The following is a 25,833-nucleotide window of genomic DNA, read 5'->3' as shown; positions in this document are numbered from 1 at the left end:
CACTTGTATTTGTTTGTTACTAGAAAGCTGACCATGAAAAATGGGTAGGTTCATCAGTTTGTTCATCCATCATGTTGCCAGTGTGCATGACCGACCGCTAATTCAAGGGGCCAAACTTCAGGCACTTTCACTCAATGTGATGCTTATTTCTCGACTGTCATAGCTGCATTTGTTAAAGGGAAATCATCCAATCGATGGGGATGTGACAAAATTTGCATTGGAGTGTTGTAAACTCTCCAGAAAAACATTCAGCTCACATTAGCTATTCTGGAAACTTTTAAAAGCCAATGAAATTCTAAATATGGCAATCTTGAAATAGATGCATTTGTTTTGTTTACATGAGTGAATGTGTGGCCTGACCCCTTCAGTGTGCAAATGTCCAAGCCTTTCAATTTGAAGGTTTGTTTCTTATTCATATGTTTTTTTTTCATTTTAGCTGCATTTTTAAGAGAAGATTGTGGAGATGTAGTCAAACAAAACCTGTAAATGTAATCAAACAAACTTCAAAATTGGCAGAGACGTCAGTTTGCTGTCTGTGAGTGTTGCTCTGTTTTCTCTGAGTTTGATCTTTTAATTAAAAATCTAAAAGATTGACAAGATCTTTTCTGAATTCAGGGATAGAAAACATTGTTTATGTAGTCTAGTTTCTAATTGTTCTAATTTTCAGAAAACATTTTAACAGAAAACAGTAAAAACTAAACGTAGCATGAATAGTATGAAAAAAGATTTAATGAATTATGTAGGAAAGAAATGTATTTGGTGTAGTTGAGGAAGCAATTCAGGAATATTTGACTTAGTAATCCTGGAAATTAGGAAGCAGTTGAGTAAGGATCGGAGAGATTAAGAAAATAAAACCAACAAAATATTAGAACCACACAAAAAAAAACAAATATAAAAGAATAAAGTCAATATTTTGAGAACAAAGTAAAATAAAATTGGATTTTATTTTATTTTTTACTAATATGTTTTTATTCTTAGCATGTCCCTAATAGTCATACTGGAGGAACTGAGCAAGAAATTGAATAGAGGAGGAAAGAAGGAAATTAATATCCTGAATTTACCCTTTGTGGGGCAATAAAGACTGAGAAAAGAATTGAATAAATAAATGAATAAATAAACTGAACAAACTGCAGTAACAATGAAGTAAATAATTGACAAATGATTAATGTTGAAAAAGGAATTGAGCAAAGATAAAATGGGAATGAAATAAGAAAATTAAAGACAGATTGGGTAAGGGAAGCAGATGAGGAAAGGAGGAATTGAAGAGAAAGGGTTGAGTAAGGAGTTTGGAGAAAATAATTGAGTAAACCACTGTTCAAGGATAAAAATGAGGAAGGAATAGGGGAAAAGGGGACTAAGGAAAAAAATGAGTACAGTAGCCAAGAGTTTGAAGGATTAGGATTAAGAATGAGAAAATAATAGAAGAAGATGATGCAGTAATAAAGAAACGAATTATGGACCTAATTAAAGAACTAAGGTACTAAATAATTATCTGCTTATGAGGATTGAGTAAATTACTTGATTAGCATGAAGACGCATTTAAACGAGCTCTAGTTTTAGTTATGACAAATTAATTTGAGTTTTGTCAGAGATTTGAGTTTCCAGAGATGACCTTTATGACTTAATGAATGTGTTTGATTGCAAAATGCCCTTTTCACAACAGTAAATGAGGCTTTTAGCTTCAATATTTCAGTCCAGTGTTTCTGTGGATTGATTAATTTTAACACATTTCACTGATTTAATAAATGATGGAGCTAAATAGAGTATATTTTGTATGCAACAATGATCCAACTAACTTCTATAACGTACATGTACATTAACAAGCCGGGATCTTCATGTTCAGGATCGTGTTTTGCAATAAGATGGCCGACTCGTATCAAAGGTCACAGCAGATCCTGGGAGCCATTTGCCAACAAGGCAGCAGGCCTGAACTACAAGATTACATCCTCCTCTTCCTCTCAGCTTTGGCTTGAAAATCTCCCTGTCTTCTTTTGATTCTTTTTTTTTGTCCGTCCCAAATAAACCGTGAAAAATTTAAAAAATCAAAAAGGACGAATTATCAGAGGGCTAATTTGTGAATCACTTTAGGGCTAACCTTTATTTTTTTTGTTTTAAAGATGACCTGAGGTAAGGTAATTTTATTTACATGAATTAGAGGAAATACAAACAAAACAGAAAAACAAAACAACTAGATCACGTGTCAAACTTAAGGCCAGGGGGCCAAATCAGGCCCGCTGTAGCTTTTTATGTAGCCCTCTAGGCTCCAAATTACGTCAATAGTTTCCTCCAGTTTTTCACGGATCCTGAAAATTCACACAAAATCAACACATCCCCACATTTTTTCTGATCGTACTGCAAATGTTTCATTGAGTTTAAGTGACTGCTCGGTCAGCCTTACTTGATGTCAAGCAATAAAAAGTCATGTGTAACATAATACATTAGCTCAAATATCATAACAATTCCTTACAAATGTTCATAAATTAGCAAAAAAACACCAAAACAATCACAAACTTCTGGAGGAACAGCTATTTATTAATATTTTAACTGTTTAATGGCTTTTATCAACAGATTCTGGCACAACCGGCCCTTTAAGAACATTCAGGTTTTTTATTTGGCCCAAAATGAAAATGAGTTTGACGCCCTGCTCTAGATAAACTAATAGGAGTCTTTCTGGATCCAAAGTTTGCTCTAACTAATAGGTTTTATTTATTTTTCTGGGTTGCTAAGCAGAATAAGAATAAGTACACCAGCAGTTTCTCTGTATAAACTAATAACACCTAAGCTTCAAATAAATTACATTTGATTACTTCGAAAGAAATTAGATGCCGTTTATATGAGAAGTTTGGAAAAATATATCAAATAACAAAAGAAGCAAAGTGTTAGAAACTTCTCAGGAGCTCCACTGGTTTAATTTTGTACCTCTCCCCCTGCTGCTAGAGGTTAATTAAAAAGGTAGGTGCTCCTATTTGTGTTTGGTGATGACAGAAAACCCACTTCGTTTCTTCTTGCATAACCTTCCTCCACGTTTCCTTAGGTGTCTGGCAAGTGGATATCGTACTTATTCTTGTTCAGCACAAGAATGAGCCGTCTGAAGGCCTGTACACAACAAGAACAGAGAAATTTGCTCTTTCTCCCAGAGATTCAAGAACTAAATCACAGATGTCAAACTCAAGGCCAGTGGGCCAAATCCGGCCCGCCACAGTTTTTTATGTGGCCCTCTAGATTCGAGACTAGACACTAAGTGTGTTTAAATATTATGTTATCAATCAAATTAATGCAGTTTTTATCTGTTTACTGCCAAATTGTATCCATCAGTCCCTCCAGTTTCTTGAGAATTATCGTGCAAATTCACGATAAATCAACAAATTGTGCCAAAAACTGGGAGTTCATTGCAAGTTTTTCCCAAAAATTGTCAAAAGCTTTCTTAGTTGTACTAAATAGCTGCCTCTACCTTAATTGATGTCAGATTATAGTCCACGATCTGTACAGCGAGGAATAAAAAGTCACATTTACCGTCATAAATAAGCTCAAATATCGCAAATACACTGCTCAAAAAAATAAAGGGAACACTTAAACAGGTGTTTAACACTTAAAGTGTTCCCTTTATTTTTTTGAGCAGTGTATTTCCAAACACTTCGATTTTTATAGCAAAAAGAATCAGAGAATCCTGGAGGGACTGAAAAGATGTTCAATAATATTATTTAATTTTAATAATTAATTGATATTTTAACAATTTGTGAACAGGTTTTATCACAGCATTCAAGATTTTGATTTGGCCCAAAATCAAAATGAGTTTGACACCCCGGATCTAAATGATATTTTGTTTTTGCAGCTTTGGTTTTTGCAGTCTTTTCTTGATGCATATTATGGGTAGAGCTTTTTTTTTCTTCTGTGGTGTCTGAACCGGTTCAGCGGTACCGCTGGTGGGAGAAACCTGTGAAAACTTCCCAGGAGTTCTGCACTCCTGTGAAGTATGAAATATTTAGGCCAGAAACTGTTTGTTGTTTGGGTAAAAGAACAAATTTCTCTGTTGTTGAGTAAGTGTTGGCATTAAGTGTGATCATGTGTTTGTTTTCATCTTTAATTGTGAGCATAATTTGTGTTAGTTCCTCTATCTGTTGCTTGCACTTTGAACTAAATACCAAACATATAACCCCTCGAGTTTCACAGACTTTACTCAAAAGACGTAAAGTAATGGCAACTCGGATTTAATATCTCACACAAAGGTGAAGTGGAAGATATTAACTTGCAGTGTAAATGTTACAGTGGGGAGGAGAAGCTGAGAGACTCTGCAGATTTTGTATGTTTGCTCACTTGACGAGAATATAAGTTTCTAACCTTTATGGTAGCTTGATTTTAATGAAGACGGAATCAAAAATCAAGGAAATACACATTGCATGAGTTGAAGATAAATTTTCATGTCACTGGAGGAAGTATGTTTTGAAATCTTCATCGGCTGCAGAGTTGAAACATTTTCTGCAGGCGTTCAGAAGGTTTTCATACACCTTAGGAAGGAGTTGGTGGAAAATCTTTTAGTTTTGGCTACTTATCACATCACAGATTATGTGCAGGATTGAGGTGAAGACTAATGAAATACCTAAAAATGATTCTTCTTCACCAATCATTTCTTCCTGACTGAGAAAGAAAGGTTAGACAGATTCGTTTGAAAAATCTGAATGTTTCCACCTCAATGGTTGGCTGTATGGATGGTGTTTTTGGGTCATACTAAGCATTCCACTATGAGAAAAAAATACGTTAGAAATCTACAGATAGAGGGCAGTCAATTGTTATTTTATTTGTCTTGCATAATAATAATAATTACACCATCATCTCAGTGCCATCTTGTTCTTGATGTCCTGTTTGGTCTTGCTGATGGTAGAAATGGAAGAAATTAATTGTGTGAGCAGATGTCTGTCAATGGTAGAGAGTCAAATATTAATTTAACTCAACAAAATGTAAGTTACAAATTTAACTACATGTAATGTGTTCTTTTTGGATTTTTGCTTCATGTTCTGTCTCTCAACATTAAAATACCATGGAAATGTGAGACTATTGTTGTTTGTGGGCAAAATGCAAAAACAGTGGAGAATCAAGTAGGGCTGCACAGTATATCGCAAAGTTATTATTGCAATATCACTGTATCTATACCTATTTTATTGTCTTTGCACAAAGATACATCAGTGAAATTGGCAATAAAATGTCATCGCCAGAGCACGCACACAGAAATTATATAAAAGTTGTATAGAAAAACTAAATATAATACAGTGGAGCCATATCATTTACAATGATTTCCCCTCTGAAGTCGTTTATAGCGGCATATTTGAATAGTTCAACACCACTTATACCCAAAATCCACAGTACAGTATACCCATCTTGGCTATACTGCATTCATGTTCTTCTTTATATTGCTTACAGGGGTTCAGCCAATCAGTAGCAATGAAAATAAATGCCCCTTCTGGATTGGCTGCTTTCCAATGGCACGTCAAGTTGCATTGTGCTTAAATATTTCAGCTTCTAGCTAGATATCATCCACGAACAAATCCAAAAATGGGTGGATTTTCCACAAATAATTTGGAACTTTGTTCCAGTTATTTAGTAACAATCTTGATTTAATCCAACATAAATAGCTGGTAAGGTGGTAAAGTCGTTAAAAAACTTCAGCTAAGTTGATTTAACACCAAAACAGCAGAGGAAGTTTTTAAAAAATAAATCCTTGTTCGTCATTATTTAGGGTCTGTGTTTGTAACTTTAACACTTTTCAGTTATTTCACTTTATCACTCGTTATGTCGTTGTCGCAACGTTGACCAGCCATAATACTGTGCAGCTCTACAGCCAGCTTCCTGTTCCCCCTCTTCTACATCAACAGCATGTAGATTTTGGGACGCGCAGTGATGTTATGGATCTGTTTGTTGGCAGGCGGGTCAGGGAGGCGGACACCGGACCCTGCTCTACGGTCACGCCATCCTCTTACGTCACTCCTTCAGTGACATGGTGAGTATTTACACTCCAATTACTAAGATGGAGACAAATTGTACTTTGATAATTGTTAGACATTCTGTTACTGAGGTTGTGGAGCTGCTATTTATTTTTTTTTTATTTATTATTAAATATTGACTTTCTTTGAAACTCGGTCCGCTCCGCCATGATGGACGTCAAAAGAAATGATGCCCTCCAAAAAACACAGAGCCTAATATCGCTTTTATTAAGTTGATTTCACAGTAAAAATGGCCACAGAATGCTGCGCGGTCGTCTGCAGAGAAAGACGAGGGTGAAACCAAACTTGTCATTTTATTGTATAACTTTTAATGAGGAAAGATGCTGCGATGGATAGCATATGTTAATCATAATGACGGTCAGCCCTCGGTGTAACCGTGGATTTGCAGCGAACAATTTTTACAAGGCAAGAAGATTACCGGTCATATACTTTAAGTATGCATGATTAGCAAGATATGAAATATCGCATTATGGAGAAAATCCAAGTCACCATGTAGACGCCATGTAGTAACCATGGAGACAGTGCCGCACCGTCATGTAGCATGTTTGGAAAAAAACACTGGTTAGCATCTCGTCTTTTATACGTTTTTAAGGCTGCTCCGGTTTAAGGGGAAACGCTGTTTATGACATAGTGACATAAATCATGTGGTGTGAATTCAGGCAGAGTCGATAATTTGATCAAAACGTCAGAATGGAGGAGGTATGGGTCGGTTTCTAAGCTAGCTATGTCCAATTTTTATAAATACCTCCGTCTACGATCCTCAACCAGGTGTGTTACTTTCACAGACAAATTAGCTCGACTCTAACAAGTAGAAGCCATGAATAAACTGGCAAAAACAACTTTGGAAAACAATTTCTCTCGCTCTGTTCGATACTCCCGATCCTCACTTACGACGTCTATCGTGGCGCCTCGAATGATTAAGTGACGTATTTCCAAAGAGTCAATACAAACAATTCAGATCTATTGCATAAAGTGATAAAGTTCTTGAGACATTTCGTATTTCTTTGTTACAAGAAAGTCAGCCTTCCTTGTAATCTGTTAAAATGATCTCAAGAAATATTTTCTTTGACAATCGGAAAGTCTATAAAAGTTTTCCTTTAGATTTTGTAGCTTTTTACTCATTTTTTGTCCATGGTAATTTTCAAAAGAAATTATTTTTATGACTAGTTCAGTATTTCTTACAAACTGGTATAAAATAGATCCAGGTGTTTGCAGGATTTTTTTTTTCTCTGACCAAAACAAATCAAATTTTGACCCAGCACATCTGCAGTGGAAACTCTTTTATACATCTGTTTCTTTCTTTGCATGTATTTTATTCATTTTTAAGCACTCTTGTCAGTTTGGATCCAAACACTGCAGAAAATGATAGGATATAAAAACAATTTGCAGGTTTGGCAATCCAGATGACTTTAAAAGATTATGAGAAAGTCTGCAAAAACTATACAAGCACATGTCCGTTTTTCCCATAGTGCTGTTCTTATTCAGAAACTTGGTTACTGAGTTGATTTAATTGACTAATAAATTAATACACTTATTATTAAGCACTAAAACTTCACATTCCTTCTTCTAAAACATTAATATTTTTCCAGTTTGCATCAGAGCTCCATTTCCTTTGACCCAACACTAATTCATTTTTCACTCACCAGTACTTGACCTGTTTGAAGACATCAAGGTCTCTGACAGACAAGCTGTCATTTGATGTCGGACTGCAAGAAGATTCAGTAGGTACAGTATGACTAATGAACACTCAACCAGTATGAACCAGTTTGAATTAACCTTGAGATTAAGTAAGTACCGGATATGATTGAAATATAACTTTGTATGTACTGTGAAACATCTGCACATCTTACCCTCTCTGATGTCTTTGAATGAAAGATGTCAAAAGGTTCCACCTGATCAACGTATTTCTGTATTTTGCCTTTAGGAGAAGCCTGCTGGTGGACGATTCATCCGGCGTCCAAGCAGAGATCGGAAGGAGAGAAAGTCCGCATTGGAGATGATCTGATTCTTGTCAGCGTGTCCACTGAGAGATACCTGGCAAGTCACATTTTAACACTCACCTGAGGAAAGACTATGAGTTTTGGAAAATTGGAAAAGATTGGAAAAAGTTGCCTGATCTGATGAGTCTTGAGCTGCAACCTTCAGATGGTAGGGTCAGAATTTGGCATCAACAACTTGAAAGCATGGGTCCATCCTGCCTTGTATCAAAAGTTCAGGCTGGTGGTGGTGATGCAATAGTGTGGGGGATATTTTCCTGCTACACATTGAGCCCTTTAGTACCAATTGAGCGTCATGCTAATGCCACAACCTGAGTATTGTTGCTGACCATGTCCATCCCTTTATGACCACAGTCATTAAGTACCCATCCTCTGATGGTTACTTCCAGCAGGATAACGTGTCATGTCATAAAGCGCCAATTTTGAACAATGAGTTCACTGAACTCGAATGGCCTCTACAGTCACCAGATCTTAATCCAATAGAGCAGCTTTGGCATGTGGTGGAACAAGAGATTCGCATTATGGATGTGCAGCCGACAAATCTGCAGCAACTGCGTGATGCTATCATGTCAATATGGACCAGACTTTCTGCTGAATGTTTCCTGTACCTTGTTGAATCTATGCCACGAAGGATTAAGGCAGAAGGAGGCCCAACCCGGTTGGTGTACCTTATAAAGTGTCCACTTTATATATATATATATACATGCACACCCTGGTTCTCTGATTAGCTATGGAAGCTCTGATCAGTCTAGCTCCAGCTAACATCAGAGTGACAAGACTATTTAAGTTGAAAGCAGCATATCTTTGCTCTGTTACCTGAGCTGGAAACCAGATTACTTGTAAAACACCTCTATGCATATTAAAAACTATTTGTGATGTACTTACTCATCTGACAGATGGGTTTAAAGTTAATGCTGTCTCCTAAGCTCAGCTCCACACCTGACCCCAATTAACTTGCTCTGTGAAAGGGGAGAGAGGGATTTCAGGAGGGAGAGCTGGAGGCAGAGAGTGAAATTGCCTAAAGGGAGCCACTGTGACGTGCTAAGCATATGAAACTTTTTTAAAAATACTTTATGCTGGGTGCTCTAACCACCTCCAGTGATGAAGGTACTGAATTATAGCTAAACTGGCAAAAATCCAGACTTTTATCTCTTCTGCACGGACATAATTAGTCAGTTCAGGAACATCAAAACTGACTTCCAAAAATGCAATTATTTGAAGAGGTTTTTTGGAATCCAAATTATTCTGATTTGCTTCGTCAAGATAAATTACTCAGTAAATGTTTTTCTTTTCTATAAATTTTGAGAAATCCAGAGAAATCTAGTTGTTTTTTCCTTAGGCACTTAGGATTTGCATATCCTGGTTGGCTGAGATCTACGCTAGCATATAACCTACAGATTTTTACTGGTTTGCACACTTGATCCAGTCACTGAATATGTTTTTCCTTTCTACTGTTTTTAAAATATATTTTAATGTCTAAAGCTGAAGTTTAATGAAAAGATTGAAAAGTTGTAGGCTGAATCTATTCAGCTTTTACGTTTGCTTACCCTTCTGTGTTCATTACAAATAAACCATTTTAACTCTTCATTGCTTTAGCATGAGAAATATTAACAAAATACACACAAAAAAGAAACAAAAAACAGAATAAAAAGTAAGTAAATCGCCGTCATGAAGGTTTCAATCAGTTGTCAAATATTTATACACCGCAAAACAAACATTTTTACCAAATGTTTTTGATCAGGTTTCCAGAGCAAATATCTTACTACACTTGAAATAAGACAAAACTAACTTAAAAGTAATTTTTCTGCAAGTTATAGGAGCTTGCTTTAAGTCAATTGATGAAAAGAAACAACTAGTTCCATTGGCATATTATTTCATTTATAAAAAACATTTTCCCATGTTACAAGTGAAATAATCTGCCACTGGAACTAGTACTTTTTCATCAATTTTAAGGAATTATTTACATAAAACAAGCTCGTTTCTTGCAGAAAAGTTATTTTTAAGTGTACAAAGATATTTGTATTGAAACTAGCTTTTGTCTTTTTGCAGTGTAACTTTCAATCATTCTATGTTTAAATCTTATGTTTTTACTTTGTTTTTGATTTTCTTCAAACTATTCCACGGCTTAACCCCGACAACAGAGATGCTCATACTTTTCTGGTGACGTCCTAAACCCCTCTGGGAAAATATTCTGTGAACTAAGTGAAATTTTCTGTTAAAAAAAGAGCATTTTAGATCAGACTGACAGTAAAACTTGGTGGAAGTGTGATGGTGCTGCTTTACTGCTTCAGGACCTCAATGACTTCAATATTGCTATGAATAATACATAAATAAAGCTAGATGTAATCGATTGTTTTGTCTGCAGCAGTAGTCTTCCATTCTATCTGAAGTCCCGCGTAACCTGCTTTTCTGTTTCAGCATCTCTCGAACTGCAACGGCAACATTCAGGTAGACGCCTCCTTCATGCAGACCCTCTGGAACGTCCAGCCTACGTGTTCGTCAGGCAGCATGGCTGTAGGTGGGTCCTTCATCCTCCATCAATGACAGCAGGAGTCTTAGGTTGCATTCACACTGCAGCCTGAAGTGACCCAATTCCGTTTTGTTTGTTTTTTTGACGTAATGTGACCTGTATCTGATCTTTTCATGACATTCTGAACAACACAGGTCGGATCCTTTTCAAATGCGACCCAGGCCACTTGGATATCCGATATGCATCCGATTCAAATGTGAACTAATGTGCAGGTCTTATTCATCCGACCTGAACGTCACTGATACTCGACTAATGTCACTGTTCTGCGTGCTGATAGGCACAAGCGGGAAGAAAAACAACAACCACGGCGGACTGTAATGAGGATTAAGTTGTTAATGTGCTGACTCCGGTCGGACAACAACTCCAAAATCATAAGCTATGCTCAACCGTTAGCATCCACGTCTACTTCCACAAACACGGAGCATTTCTTTTTTCTGGCGGTTGGAAAAACACTGAGCATGTAACGTTACTGCGCATGAGGGACACTTTCAGGTCGTTTGCAGTTCACACCAGAGATCACATACAAGTCGGATATACAGTATTTTGGAAGTGTGAACGACCACTCCAAAAAAAATCAGATTTGACAAAAAAATCGGAATTGGGTCACTTCCAGCTGCAGTGTGAATGTAGCCATAGACAAATGTTTACATCATCTTCTTTCAGAATTTGAAAAATTTAAGTGGGACGTATGCCGAAAATTTTGGATTTTACTTCCATTTGGGTTTCTACTGCTTCTAAAAACAGACCAACCGCTTAAATAATAAGCAATAAGTAATAATAAGCTACAAGTAATAAGTTAATGTTTTTCAGTGTCTTGAAAATGAGCTGTTTCAAAAACCTCAGGAATGTAACATTACAAATCAGCAGGAACTGCTCCTCACCTGGCAACCCCAGAGAAACCCAGGCCGTTACCTAGCAACCTCACTGAAGTTCAGCACGTCACCTAGCAACCCAAACTGAGCTCTAGAATGTTTGGTCGGTTACTTTTACGGCTTTATGCGCCTATCCTAACATATTCAACGAAGAATTATAGGTTACTTTTAAAATTGTCATGTTATTATGTCAGGTAACTGTGGCACAGTGGGAAAAGTAGTGGCTCTAGTGTAAAGTGCTTCTGTATTACTAGAAGAGCATGAAGTAAATTCACTCCATTTACCGTTTAACTCCGTTCTGTTTCTGTTTTCTAAGGGTATTTGATTGGCGGGCATGTAATGCGTCTCTGTCATGGTCACGACGAGAGCTTGACAATCCCTGGAGCAGATAAGAGTGAAGAGGAGCAAAGGTTTGTAATAAACTGCTGAAGAGATTTAAATCTAGAATGCACTTAGTTCATCCTGAGAAAATATGTTTGTTCTCCACAGCTTTGAGAAAGGGGTTATACGTATGAAGATGGGGTTTTTAGTTGCTGAATGGGACTATATGAGCCTTGAAATTAAAGGGTTGGGTGTAAATGAGTTCTACAAATTGAAAATTACCCTAAATATACCAATATATTATTTACAAAGTGGCTTAAGAGAAACAAAATCAGCGTTTTGTGTTGATCCCAGTAACATATAAGTATTCAGAGATTAAAAGGTGTGTGTAAAAAACCTGACTCAGTTACATCAGCTCTATCAGGAGGAAATTACAGCAAGATATTGTCAGAAACTTGCTGAATAATACTCATTCTACCAACCTACCAAATACTCAATAAATGTATGAGTTTTTAGTTATGAATTTTAAAAAAGTACAAAAGTAAATGTATAAAGTGTTATTATTCTGGCATTTAGTAGATAAAAATATTTTGGTAATCCTACTTGACATACAACAGGAAATGTTTTATCCTAATTTAATATTTAAATAAGCAATTTTAATGGGGTTTTTGAGCAGTGCATCTGGTTTCAACTTTATCTAAACACAGGAAGTTTAAGATTAAGTACAAAAATTCAGCAGCAAATTTTATAAATAAAATAAATAAATGTATATTATCTATTTATATTATATTATATCATGTAATATTATCTTTAATTTCTATAAATACACATAAAAAACAATTTGAAGCCCTCTGATGGCATAAACATATACACAGATGTATATTAGGCAATATTGCTGCTTTAATTTTATGCAATTTCTTTATAATTAAAAAAAGTATTACATTTTGTGTGACTGGTGTTTTCTCTTCCACCTCTTCATTTTATATGATTTGTGTAATCAGAATTATGAAAACCCCTATTTGTTGTTGTTTGGACAGAATAGTGAACTACGAGGCGGGGAAGGGAGCATCAAGAGCCCGCTCCCTGTGGAGACTGGAGCCTCTCAGGATCAGGTAAGACAAAACAAAATGGCCAAATGAACCGAGGATATGTCAGTCACACACTTTTTCAAGCTTGGTAAATTTCACTGCTCACCTTTCTTGAATGTGTCAAGCAGTGTAGACTATATTTAAAACTCCCCTACCTCTGTCCTTAGGTGTCACTGCCAGTTAGCTGGCTAATCCTGCAGAATGTGACGTCCTGTCTGACATTTCTGTTTTTTATGTTTTTGTCAAAGCATGATAGCAAACAGGATTGTTAAAATAAGACCGTGCTGCCAGATAGCTTAAATCGACTGTCTGTGGGAAAGTCCTTTATAAAATACTATTTTTATAACTACATTTCTAATGAATTTCTTGATTGACTTCATGTCGTTTAAAAAAGAAGACTGCTCTTACTGATATTTCCTCATTATGTGGACAGTAAAGTTTATTTCTGAGAAAACGCAGATCTTTACTGTGACTTTCATATCAACTGTTTCACCCTATGTGATTGAGCCAACTGAGATTTGTTGCCTAAATAACTCAACAAATATCACACCTGTTTGAATCATTATAATTCCAGAAAAATTAATGTTGCTCTGTGCAGGATGGACATTCAAGTCAAATATGAACTCGTCTTCTTAAAATCTTCTGCTTGTATCTGAGTCTTCAAAAATTAAATGCTTTAAAACACGTCTCAAACTCAAGGTCCGTGGGCCAAATCCAGCCCGCCACAGCTTTTTATGTGGCCCTCTGGGTTCTAGACTAAACACTAAGTGAGCTTAAATATTATATTATCAATCAAATCAATGCAGTTTTTACCTGTTTACTGCCAAATTATGTCAATCAGTCCCTCCAGTTTCTTTAGAATTATCGTGGAAATTCACGCAAAATCAACAAATTGAGCTAAAAATTGTGAGTGTATTGCAGATTTTTCTCAAAAACTCAAAAACTGTCTTACTTGTACTAAATATCTGCCTCAGCTTTAATTGATGTCAGATTATAGTCCATGATCTATACAGCGAGTAATAAAAAGTCACATTTACCGTCATAAATAAGCACAAATATTTCCAAATTAGAACCACAAACACTTTGATTTTTATTGCAAAAAATCACCAAAGAAAATCCCGAAATCCTGGCGGGACTAAAAATACTGTTTAATTTTAAGGATTTATTGATATTTTAACAGTTTGTGAACAGGTTTTATCAATACATTCTGGGACAACCGGCACTTTAAGAGCATTCATGGTCTTGATTTGGCCCAAACAAAAATTAGTTTGACACCGCTGACTTGAACAGAGCGTAGGTTTGAAAACTTTCAAATGGCACTTAATCATAAAATCCCTTTTGAGAAAACTTTGAAATATTTACCAAACAAGTGTTGATAACTTGAGATCATATGAAATAAAATTCAATATTTACAATTGAAATTTGTCCAAAAAAAAGACATTTTGATTGGAAGAAATTCAGTACAGCTAAACAAAAACATGAATTAACTAATTTTATTATATAAAAATGTCATATTTCAGAGCTTTTAACATCTGTTCTGTGTGCTTAGCTGGAGCGGCAGCCATATTCGATGGGGCCAGTCTTTCCGTCTGCGTCATCTCTCCACTGGTCACTATCTGGCCTTGACTGAAGACCGTGGTTTGGTCCTGGAGGACAGAGAGAAGTGTCACACCAAAGCCACTGCTTTTTGCTTTAAGGCATCCAAGGTTACTCGTATTCTCTGACTTTAGACTTTGTTTTTACTCCGTAACCATGCTTTTGTGTTGTAGCAGGGAGCCTCTAATGAGATACTGTGTCACCATCATAATCTGACCTTTTCTCTCTTCAGAACAAACTGCACTGTTGACATATTAGAGCAATCATTCATGTTGTCCAAGCCAATTCTGATTCAGGCCACTTTTCACAGAGAATGTGAGGAGAAATGTATCAATGCATCAAGATTTATTTACCATCCAATTCAATTTTAACAACTGAAAGTGTAGGACTTTGAAACATGTGGAAAACAATGTAATTAGTGAAACGATGTTCATATTTACAGGTTTACAGGCGAAGTGCTCTAGAGAGCTTTCCAAGTGTTACAGTACACAATCAATTTGTTTTGTTTTCCATCTTGTTTGACTATTTGTTTTATTATGCAAGCAATCCCTGCTTGATTTCCCTAGTAAAACCTCCCAGAAATGAGCTGCGTGAGTTACCTTGAGAACCTTTTTATCTAAAGTCATAAAACTCCTGACAGCAGAGAGCAATGACCCTTCTGCCAATAACCACTCCTCCTAGAGTTATTACTCAGGACTCCGAGTTGGTCTTTATTTACTCTATTTTTAGCTAATCCCTCCATCTTCTCTACCCACATCAGCCTGTGCTCATCGGCTCCTTTATCGAGGAAGGTCAACTCCTCGTCGTGCTCAACATTGCATTAATATGTTCCTCCCAACTTGCTGTTGACATTAATCAATTGAATCACTCCATCTCTGTCTGACAAGCTATTGATCCCTGCCCGAGCCTCCAATGAAATTGATGTCCTCAACCTGTGATTATCATCTAATACCAATTTTTCATCGTGTTTGTTGAACTTTGTGTCATATTTCCAGCCATGTGAGTGAATTAGGTCTTTCTTCTTAGTTTTTTTTACTAATCCTTGTTTTCCTTTTCATTCTGAATAAATCAGGAAAAAGGCGATTCTGGCATGAAGAGGGATATTGACGGGATGGGAGTACCCGAGATAAAGTATGGTGACTCTGTCTGTTTTGTCATGCACGTGGCAACTGGACTGTGGCTGTCCTACCTGGCGCCTGATGCCAAATCGTCTCGTCTTGGTCCCCTGAAAAGAAGGGTAAATATTTTGTTTACAGACAATGGGAATAAATATTTCACTCATCTTTTGGTCTGCTTTTATTTAGGCAATTTATAAAGATTTTACTTTATCTAGTATATTTTACTTAAATCAGGGATGTCCAACTTGTGGCTCGAGGGCCATTTGCAGCCCTCTGGATGCTTTTGTTTGGCCCCTTGGTCCACAATACAAGAATAGAGTGACTTTTTGATTAATTTGATAATTTTACAAATAAAATCTTTTTACTTTTATTCATTTAGCTACAAGGAAAAGTATTTTTTCTTTTATTAACTGTGTTTTTGCTTTCATTGATTAAACTTTACGCTGCGCAATGTAATGGAAGTAAAAGGATTATAAACCCCAATAAAGTTTTTGAAAATAACACAGAAACACAATGCATACAGATTCCTTTTCTACAAAATATTAAACTACTATGTTTTATTAAAATGTTGTCTATTTGGTATATTATAGAGCCAATAAAGACAACAAATGTCTTAAGAAATAAATCTTTCCAGTTTTAATAAAAATATTTTTTTTAAAGGAAGCCCTCGAGTTCTCTCAGCTTCAAAATGTTTGAACACCACTGACTTAAATCCATTCATTTATATGCTTCTAGTGGATTCCAGGTAGATAAAGTATAAAAACCAGTAGTGGAAAGTAATTGTGGATATCTGCAATAACTGAATTGAAATCTAAAATCTAGTCATGCAATCTGCTTCCACAAACATTTGTGGAAGATTTGGAAACACCCAGTGAAGACCAGTGTGGTACCATGATTCTGTTACTGGTATTTTAACAGAGTGGAAGGGATTGGAAGTGACAGAATCTAAGGATGCATTCACACCAGCCCTGTTTAGTCCACTTTAATCAAACTCTAGTTCATTTGCTTAGATAGGTAAGCTAATTTGAGGAGTTGTGAATGAACATTTGAACTCTACAGTAATGTGGACCAAAAAAGCGACCTCTGACCTAAAACCCTAAGTCTTGGTCCGGTTGAATTGAACTCGGGCGCGGTTTGAACGCATATCTGGATGCAAAGCGGACTGGAGACCGCTCCAAAAGCAGGAAGTGCTGGGGATTCTGGGTAAATATAATAAAAACAAACACAAGAGTCTAGTGCTAGTGGGATCCACTGCAAAAACACAAAATTTTACCAAATAGTTTTACTCTTGTTTCTAGTGCAAATATCTTATTACACTTGAAATAAGACAAAACTAATTTACAAGTATGTTTTCAGCAAGATATAGAGGCTTATTTTAAGTGAATAATAATAAGTGAAATAGTCTGCCAATGGAATGAGTACTTTTTAATCATTATCAAGGAATTACTTTCTTGAAATAAGCTACTATAGCTTGCTGATAAGTAACTTTTAAGTTAGTTTTATCTTAATTCAGGCTTACTAAGATATTTGCACTACAAAACTAGACAAAAATACTTGGTAAGATTGTGTGTTTTTTTTTTTTTTTTTTTTGGGCGTGCCGTGGTGGCGTAGGGGTTAGCGCGACCCACATTTGGAGGCCTCAAGTCCTCGACGCGGCGGTCGCGGGTTCGACTCCCGGACCCGGCGACATTTACCGCATGTCTTCCCCCCTCTCCCTCCCCCTTTCCTGTCAGCCTACTTCATAAAAAGGGACACTAGAGCCCACAAAAAGACCCCCTGGAGGGGTTACAAAAAAAAAAAAAAAAAAAAAAAAAAGATTGTGTGTTTTTACAGCGAAATGACTCCGGAGAAATCCTACAACCGCTAAAATCTGACATAACTCCATTTTTGTTTGCATTTTGTGAAGAAGAAAGTTGCACTAATTTCTTCTTCAGAGGTTTTCATGTCATTTCATTCGGTAGTTCTTATTGCAGCGCCACCACAGGCGAATAGGGGAACAGGTTTTTTAAAAGGTTTTGTTTGCCACAAGTTAAAATTGCCCTGGAAGGCTGAAAAGTCCAGGACATTTGCAGAATCAAATCACAGTCCATCAAACTTGTTTATACAGCTCATATTACTATTAAAAACCAGGCTTCACTTTTACTCGGCTGGCAGCAATTTCACAGAAATTGTCTCATTAGGAGTGATGGGGACTCCTAAATGAGTTTGGCTCTTGTCTGCTGCTCAAGGCCGAGTCTCCCTGCAGAGATGATACCTTGTGATGATGCAAGGCAGCTTCTGCAGGCTTGAGCGTTAGCCAAACACCTGACAAGCTGAAGGTGATGGCCAGTTTACATCTAAATCCATCTCTCCTCTCCCTGTTTTGTCCTTAAGCTGCTGGATTTCCAGTGACTCAGTTCTTTCATAGGTTTTTTTCTCAATGCTTTTTCTTTTTTTGTGAATCTGAGGTAATATTTCAATCATTCCAATCAGAAATTTTTTTGTTTTTTTTACATTATGCACATTTTTCTGATCTAGGCCTGCCTTCACTCTGAGGGCCACATGGATGATGGTCTCATCCTACAGCGCTGCCAGCATGAGGAATCTCGGGCTGCTCGCATCATCCGAAACACCACATTCCTCTTCAAAAACTTCATAAAGTGGGTAAAAAGCACCGCAGAGCCAACATGTGATTCCAAAGCGAATCAAGTTAAAGTTTAAAAGTTTGATTTTTGACTTTCAGGGCACTGGACAGCGCTGCAGCTGGAGAGACGAATGCGGTGGCCGGATATGTTGAAGAGGTGCTGCAGACGTTGAACGATCTGATTGAATATTTCAAGCAGCCCGATGTAGATCTAGAGCACGAGGAAAAACAGGCGAGGCTTCGCTCACTCATCAAACAACAAGACCTCTTCAAGGAGGAGGTAAGTCGGCTGAATCGGTCCACAGAGACTGGGTTTTTGTTTTATTTAGTAAATAATGTTATGTGGGAGTTAAAGAATCTGGCAGCATCTTCAATTTGTTGGAAAAATTAAAAGTAACCTTAGTTTGAAGAATCAGAGGAAAAATCTTGAGTTGACTCGTTATCAAAATAGAAAAAATATAATGTAAATATGGAAATAATCTTAGCTAATACTTAATATTTTAAGGATTTTAAAGGATGTTTTTGGTTAAAGGGATAGTTTTTAATTATTTTATATAAAACTATAACTTTGTGTTTACTGTGGGTAAATCTGTTTGTTTAATTTATAAAGTGGAGTCCATAAATACTTCTGAGGTCCAAAACCATAAATATGGCTGTAATCATGGGTTTGACTAAAGCCGTATCAATTTATGATGATTTTGAATATCATCATAAATTGCTTTCAACAAAGGACATGCAGTTTCCAAAATAATGCTCCAGAATTTACTATTTTTCTAATAGTGAAGGCTTTTAAATATTTTCAGTGCCAGAAACGATCATATCTTGATGAAAAGTTACTTATAAGTCAGTTTTTATTTATAAAACTGAATTATATGTTTCATAAGTCATTTTGCAGAATTGGTTTAGTTTGATGCACTGCAACCTTTTCTCATTTTAGTTTAGTTTTCAAGCTTCATTTCCTTCCCCAGGACCAATCAGAGGGCTAGCTTTTGTAAATCTAACCCAACTACAGGAAGTCCACCAGTTAGTATTTATTGATGGGATAAATTGATTAAACAAAATTAAATATCTTATTTAAAAAAGAAATTCAAGGGAAAAGATTAAAGTTAAAAACAGAATTATTGTAATAACTACAGCAAAATAACATGTTGCAATTTCTTGACTAACAATGAACAAACTATCTCTATAATAATATCATTATTATGGCAACTACTGCACATGCATGTTTATACTTACATATTTCAATACAGTTCTTTATTTTGTCATTATTCATGCAGTACTTTCCAAATTATATTCATTTTCTGCCAAAAAATTTTGAATTCTTGTAATAATTTACTTCCACCACAAATATAAGCACTACTTTTTGTTGATTTACTACATAAAAGGTTTTTGATATGACAAAATGTAAGTTTATAATAAACATATAGCAAATTCCACATCTCATAATCAGCAATTGCATGACTATATATAATAATGTATGTATTTTCCGTCAGGGTATGCTGGCCCTTCTCTCCAAATGCATTGACCGGATGAACCTGTATGATAGCGCGGCCCACTTCGGAGAGATGGCCGGGGAGGAAGCTGGTGCAGCGTGGAAGGACATCCTCAACCTCCTCTATGAACTCCTGGGTGAGTGATGGATCACAGAAAATATCTCCTGTCAGCACCTGTTCAGTCTGAGTGGACATGAAGTATTTATCATCCCTCACTGAATCCCTTTTTTCCCCTTTGGACTCCTCTTCTCTCATCGCGCTACAGTCCTTCATTTCATCCTTCGCTAACATTCTGTTGAGCATGTTTAAAGTTCACAACTTTTTGCAGATTCATTTCTCTGAAAATAAATAAATGATATGTCACATGGCCCATACCGGATCCTAAATTTTCCACTGTTTTATTTTTAAAGCTCAGTGGGTGTTTTGTATTCCTGTCGCTGGCATTCTTCCACAGTGGTCAAGCTCACCTTGACCACCCTTACATTCATCATTCCCTGTCCTGCATGTGTGCACAGGTTTAGCCCACAAACACACAGCTAATCGTAAATTATTGCTGCCCCCTCGGTGGGGTTGCCTCTGAGGAAGCAGATTTTCATGATGGATTGTTTGTTCTGCCTTTCCTTTCAGTATAAAGGGGAAACAAGCTTAATAGTCCAAGTTATTTATTTAGGTTGTTCATTAAACATCAGTTTTATAATTTGACGTTAATTACGCATCCATCAGAGGTGGATGTTCCTCTAAAACACGTGTCAAACTCAAGGCCCGTGGGCCAAATCCGGCCTGCTGTAGCTTTTCATGTGGCCCTCTAGATTCTAGACTAAACACTAACTGTGATTAAATATTACATTATAAATCAAATCAATGCAGTTTTTATCTGTTTACTGTTTATATCAGTTCCTCCAGTTTCTTGCGAATTATTGTGGACATTCATGGAAAATCAACAAATTACTCTAAAAACTGGGAGTTTATTTCAAATCTTTCTCAAAAAGTGTCAAAATCTGTCTTACTTGAACTAAACAGCTGCCTCAGCTTTAATTGTTGTCAGATTATAGTCCATGATCTATACAGCGAGTAATAAAAAGTCACATTTACCGTCATGAATAAGCGCAAATATTTCCAAATTAGAACCACAAACACTTTGATTTTTACTGCAAAAAAGTCACAAAAAGAATCAGAGAATCCTGGAGGAACTGAAAAGATGTTCATTAATATTTCTTTTAAATGTCTAAGTAGTAAAGAAAGCCCAAAAGAAATCCTAAATAATTTTAGACCGTAGAGCTTTTGACTTCATGTTCACCCAACAGTTTATTATCAGATGTGAGACCTTCAAAAAAACCTATTGTGTTGAGTCAAACTTTGTCTTTTGTTCAGCTGCACTGATTCGTGGAAACCGGACCAACTGCACCCAGTTCTCCCGAAACTTGGACTGGCTGGTCAGCAAACTGGAAAGAATGGAGTCATCATCAGGTATCACAAGTCTCTTTGTTTTTGTACTAACTTATAAACATGGAACGACGGATATTTAGGGGTGTTTTGTTTTAATTTTGTTTGGCAGGAATCTTAGAAGTCCTCCACTGTGTGTTGGTGGAAAGCCCAGAAGCCCTGAACATCATTCAGAAAGCTCACATTAAATCCATCATCTCTCTTCTCTACAAGCACGGACGCAACCACAAGGTGGGCTGGAAAAATTGGTCTGGTTTTTATCTTTAATTGCATTCATCATTATCAAAAAATCATTCTGCTCTTAGTTTTTTCCAGAGCTGTATATATTTGTAAATACTCTTTACACCTGAGAAAAATTACCAAATTAACACTGGATTAATAATTTTTTTTCCTACTTGATGTGTTTGGTAAACCTGTTGCTTTCTTTTCGTCAAGCACAAACCTAAATCCAGTGCACAACTATTAATTTCTTCAACATGAAGAAACAGAAACAGTTCCTCTTCCTAAAAGAGGAACTGTCTCTAGTTAGCTATAGGTTGGCTATTTTAGCTAACCCAAAGTCAACAGCCAGGAGGTCTTCATCAGCACGTTTTCAGACATTCCAGACTCGTGTTTTACATGCAGAGTTTAAATGTTACAGTCTCTTAATATGACATGAAAGGGCGTCTGACTAAACAACAGACCCAGATCATGAACAGTCGGAGCATGAGAGTCCTGCTTGGTTTAGGTTTTCTCTACATGCAGTGTGAGAGTAAATGATGTAAAACAATGTGTTGCATGAATGAAAAAAGGAAATACCTCTTCTTTCTTTCTGCTCTTTAGATTCTGGACGTGCTGTGCTCTCTGTGTGTGTGCAATGGGGTGGCAGTGAGAACCAACCAGAATCTGATCTGTGACAACCTGCTGCCAAAAAGGGACCTGCTGCTCCAGACCCGACTGGTCAACGATGTCCAAAGGTAAAAAAGCAGAAACATGTTGAAAAGTTGTTTTTTATTTCAATATACATACATACACAGACACACATTGCCTGTTTTATGTCTAAAGATTTATTGGTAGGGATGTTTGCTAATGGTACAGCGAATTGACGTTTGAAAAAGAGGTAGACTATATTAGACTTTTTTTTTCCTTCCAGCTACTCATTTTCATTCAAAAAAGTATTTTTGAAACTGTCTCTTTATATACAACAAAAATTCTCGATTATTCCTTGAAAGACATATATAATCTCAATCAATCAAAGTTTATTCTTATAGCACATTTCAGCAATAAGGCAGTTCAAAGTGATTTACATCATAAAAAAATAAAAACATCATAAAAACATAAGAAACATTTGTGAAACTGGTAACAAACATTACATTTTGTCAAATGCCATCATTAAAATCATCAATACATCAAATATGTTGTTCAGTTATTACGGGCTACACGATATTAGAAAATCTAACTGATGCAATAATATTGGTAAATATTGTGAAGACAATATTAATAGAGATTTATGCATATTTTTAAATTCCTCTTTCTCTTCTGTGCTTCCATCACTCTGTGACTTTTAGTACTTTGTTGGTTGGACGGATGGATGGACCTTACTTACTTTCCGTACTTTACATACTTACTTTACTTATTTACTTAACTTACTTACTTTACTTATTTACCTAACTGTACTTACCTAATTCATACCTTACTTACTTACCTTACTTTCATTACTTACTTTCTTTATTCATGCATCTTACTTTACTTATTTACTTTACTAATTTAACCTATTTACCATACTTTACTTACTTACTTATTTACTTTACTTACTTTGCTTACGTTGCTTTGGGATTTTCCCTCAGGGTAATTATGTTACATTAGCATGTGAAAATTCATGTTTGTAACACTTGGAATATTGACAAACAATTATTTGCACTCCAAACTTTGCGATATAAATACTGGACACACTGATATTGTTACCTCATTCCACCCTAATATACAGTCTTGTATTAATATACAGTCTTGTATTAATATGCAGTCTTGCTTATCTTCTTTGACTCCAGTATGAGGCCCAACATCTTCCTGGGCATCGCTGAAGGTTCGGCTCAGTATAAGAAGTGGTACTACGAGTTGGTCATCGACCAGGTGGACCACTTTGTGACCGGAGAGCCGACCCACCTGAGAGTGGGCTGGGCCAACACCAAAGGCTACGCTCCGTATCCCGGCGGAGGAGAGGGATGGGGTGGAAACGGCGTTGGGGATGACCTTTACTCCTACAGCTTTGATGGACTTCATCTGTGGTCAGGTGAGAAACTCAGTTAAACCGCCTGGGTTTTCTTTAATAACTCAGTTTTTCTACTGTTAATTAAATCTATATAAAGCGGGTTTGGTTGGCTGTGTGAAAAAGCAACTAAACTTTAAAGTATTTCACATGTTTGTAGAAATAAAAGGGATTTTTTTCCTTCTTAAACTCTAAAGTGACAACCAGTGACTTATTTCTAAATATAAGTCACTGTGCATTTTAGTTTTTTTATTCAATATAATTGAGTACTTCATTAAAGTTTTCCAATGAAAAATAAAGGTGGAGGATTATAAGTCAGTATCAGTATCGGATCAAGATTCAGATTTCCTCTTGAAATTTTTTTTTTTTTTTTTTTTACTGTAGTTTCTCAAGACAAAAACAATTAAAAGAAGTTTTGATTTGCAATTAAATTATATTGTTTTCCTTTTTATTTAGGAAAAATTGACACAAATTTGTTTTGTTTTTTTATTGTTTCTGTTTATGTCAAGCATTTATTAAAGTATTCTGTAGACATCTATGAATGTTATCCAAATTCTGTCCCAGGGTTTAACAAAATAATTCTACAAAAACACCTAAAGGACATAAGTTTGATGACATATCAAATTTAAATAAAAAGTATCGGTAAAGGTGATGAATCAATACCAAAATATGCAGCATTGCTCACTTCTACTGAAAAATGGCACGTTTAATCTTCTCTGGTGAAGGACAAACCTAAGCTGTTGTAAACACACTGCCTGTCATTAAATGACCTGCATCAAACGTGATGCAGCTCCTGCCACTAAAAGTTCCAGCTGACTGAAAATCTGCTCCACACACATCTTCATGATTTTTTCACTTCCAAAGTCTCTAAAAGATCCATTACGTCTCCCCACTCATCCATTTTATGTCACTCCTGTTAAAGCATTCATCAGACGTCTCTCCGCCCCTCTGCCCCGTCTCTTCTCCTCACTAATCATTCTGTCCTGCATTTGCTGTGACTTTGCTACTGTAACTGAGATCCGCTCTCGTCTCCCAGGTCGGATCCCCAGAGCCGTGGCCTCCATTAACCAGCACCTGCTGAACTCGGACGATGTGGTCAGTTGCTGCTTGGATTTGGGCGCTCCCAGCATGTCCTTCAGGATCAACGGGCAGCCGGTGCAGGGCATGTTCGAGGACTTTAACACCGACGGATTCTTCTTCCCTGTCGTCAGTTTCTCTGCTGGAGTGAAGTAAGATAGAATAACGAACATTACAATAAAGGTTCCCCACAGAAAACTTGCTAAGCCCTGTGATTGGGCGCTCGACAGTCATTCATCCAGCGGCCTGCTGTGATTTGAGTTACAAAATGTTTAAAGTTGAAAGGAAATTTGAAAATATTACTTGATAATTATGTGTTATTGGAAGATTGGAAGATTAATATGTGAACACCAACTATAAAGTCTTAAAAAATGCAAACATTAAAAAAAAACTTAAATAAATAAGCAGTGCTAAGCCTGGTTGGGGCACAAGTAAAGCCTGGTGGCCCGCCAGGCTTATAATACACTCAGAGAAACCCTGACAATCATTCCCAGTATTGGCTACGTTGCTTAATCATTCGAGGCACCATGATGGATGTCACAAGTGAGAATTGGAGAATTTAAAATTGTTTTCTGAAGTTGTTTTTGCCAGTTTATTCATGGTTTCTACTTGTTAGAGTCGAGCTAATTTATCTGTGAAAGTAACACACCTGGTTGGGGCTCGTAGACGGAGGTATTTACAAAAGTTGGAAACAGCTAGCTTAGAAACCAACCCATACCTCATCCATCCTGACGTGTTGATCAAATTACCGACTTTGCCTGAATTCACACCACATGATTTATGTCACAAACAGCATTTTTCCTTAAACCGGAGTAGCTGTGGGCAGTTTAGTTATATAAATTACACTTTTTTAAGTCAGAGGAATCCTGGAGAAGTCCATTTTAAATGGGAATGTTTTTTAAGGATTAGTAAAAAGACCCCATTAAAAAGCAATAAAAATGGATATTTTCCAAATAATGCAAAATCTTCCTGAATATTCAGTTTGTCGTGTCCTGTAATAAATAGTTTGTGTGACTTTTGTTCTCAGAGCCCGTTTCCTGCTTGGTGGGCGTCACGGAGACTTTAAGTTTTTGCCGCCAGCCGGTTACTCTCCGTGCTACGAAGCGCTCCTGCCCAAGGAGAAGATGCACGTGGAGCCTGTGAAGGATTACAAGCGGGACCATGACGGGGTCCGTGACCTGCTGGGAACCACCCAGTTCCTGTCTCAGGCCTCCTTTATTCCCACTCCGGTTGACACCAGCCAGGTGAGCCTAACCATTCACTGGGCTGCATGTTGAATGTATATCAAAGCAATAATGAACATTATAAGCAACTTTAACTAGCTTTAAAGAGCGTCTAATTTTAGTTTTGTTTCTTAGTTTGTACAGTATAAATACAGCTTTTGGGATATTTGAAAAGCTTATTCTACTTTTGGAAGCTTAGTATTTCTGAGAA

At 36.6% G+C, this 25,833-nt stretch overlaps 1 protein-coding gene across 4 annotated transcripts in view; it reads left to right on the top strand.

Moving 5' to 3' along the window:
- Positions 1–25,833, top strand: part of ryr3 (ryanodine receptor 3) — a 136,668-nt gene that overhangs the window by 28,866 nt on the left and 81,969 nt on the right. For 2 of the 4 annotated variants that reach the window (XM_032584478.1, XM_032584479.1), the window contains exons 4-21: positions 24–44; positions 5,918–5,992; positions 7,643–7,721; positions 7,921–8,033; positions 10,412–10,511; positions 11,712–11,805; positions 12,754–12,828; positions 14,354–14,510; positions 15,473–15,637; positions 18,036–18,157; positions 18,241–18,421; positions 19,635–19,770; positions 21,006–21,101; positions 21,190–21,308; positions 21,900–22,033; positions 23,105–23,346; positions 24,359–24,551; positions 25,427–25,643. In XM_032584478.1, the coding sequence (XP_032440369.1) occupies positions 24–44; positions 5,918–5,992; positions 7,643–7,721; positions 7,921–8,033; positions 10,412–10,511; positions 11,712–11,805; positions 12,754–12,828; positions 14,354–14,510; positions 15,473–15,637; positions 18,036–18,157; positions 18,241–18,421; positions 19,635–19,770; positions 21,006–21,101; positions 21,190–21,308; positions 21,900–22,033; positions 23,105–23,346; positions 24,359–24,551; positions 25,427–25,643 (2,319 nt within the window). The remainder of the gene's footprint in view (positions 1–23; positions 45–5,917; positions 5,993–7,642; positions 7,722–7,920; positions 8,034–10,411; positions 10,512–11,711; positions 11,806–12,753; positions 12,829–14,353; positions 14,511–15,472; positions 15,638–18,035; positions 18,158–18,240; positions 18,422–19,634; positions 19,771–21,005; positions 21,102–21,189; positions 21,309–21,899; positions 22,034–23,104; positions 23,347–24,358; positions 24,552–25,426; positions 25,644–25,833) is intronic. The other 2 variants (XM_032584481.1, XM_032584480.1) reach the window with 1 other exon arrangement.

The sequence above is a fragment of the Xiphophorus hellerii genome, chromosome 15, assembly GCF_003331165.1.
Source record: "Xiphophorus hellerii strain 12219 chromosome 15, Xiphophorus_hellerii-4.1, whole genome shotgun sequence".
NCBI classification, from domain to species: Eukaryota; Metazoa; Chordata; class Actinopteri; order Cyprinodontiformes; family Poeciliidae; genus Xiphophorus; species Xiphophorus hellerii.
This window is presented reverse-complemented; position numbering and strand designations above follow the sequence as displayed.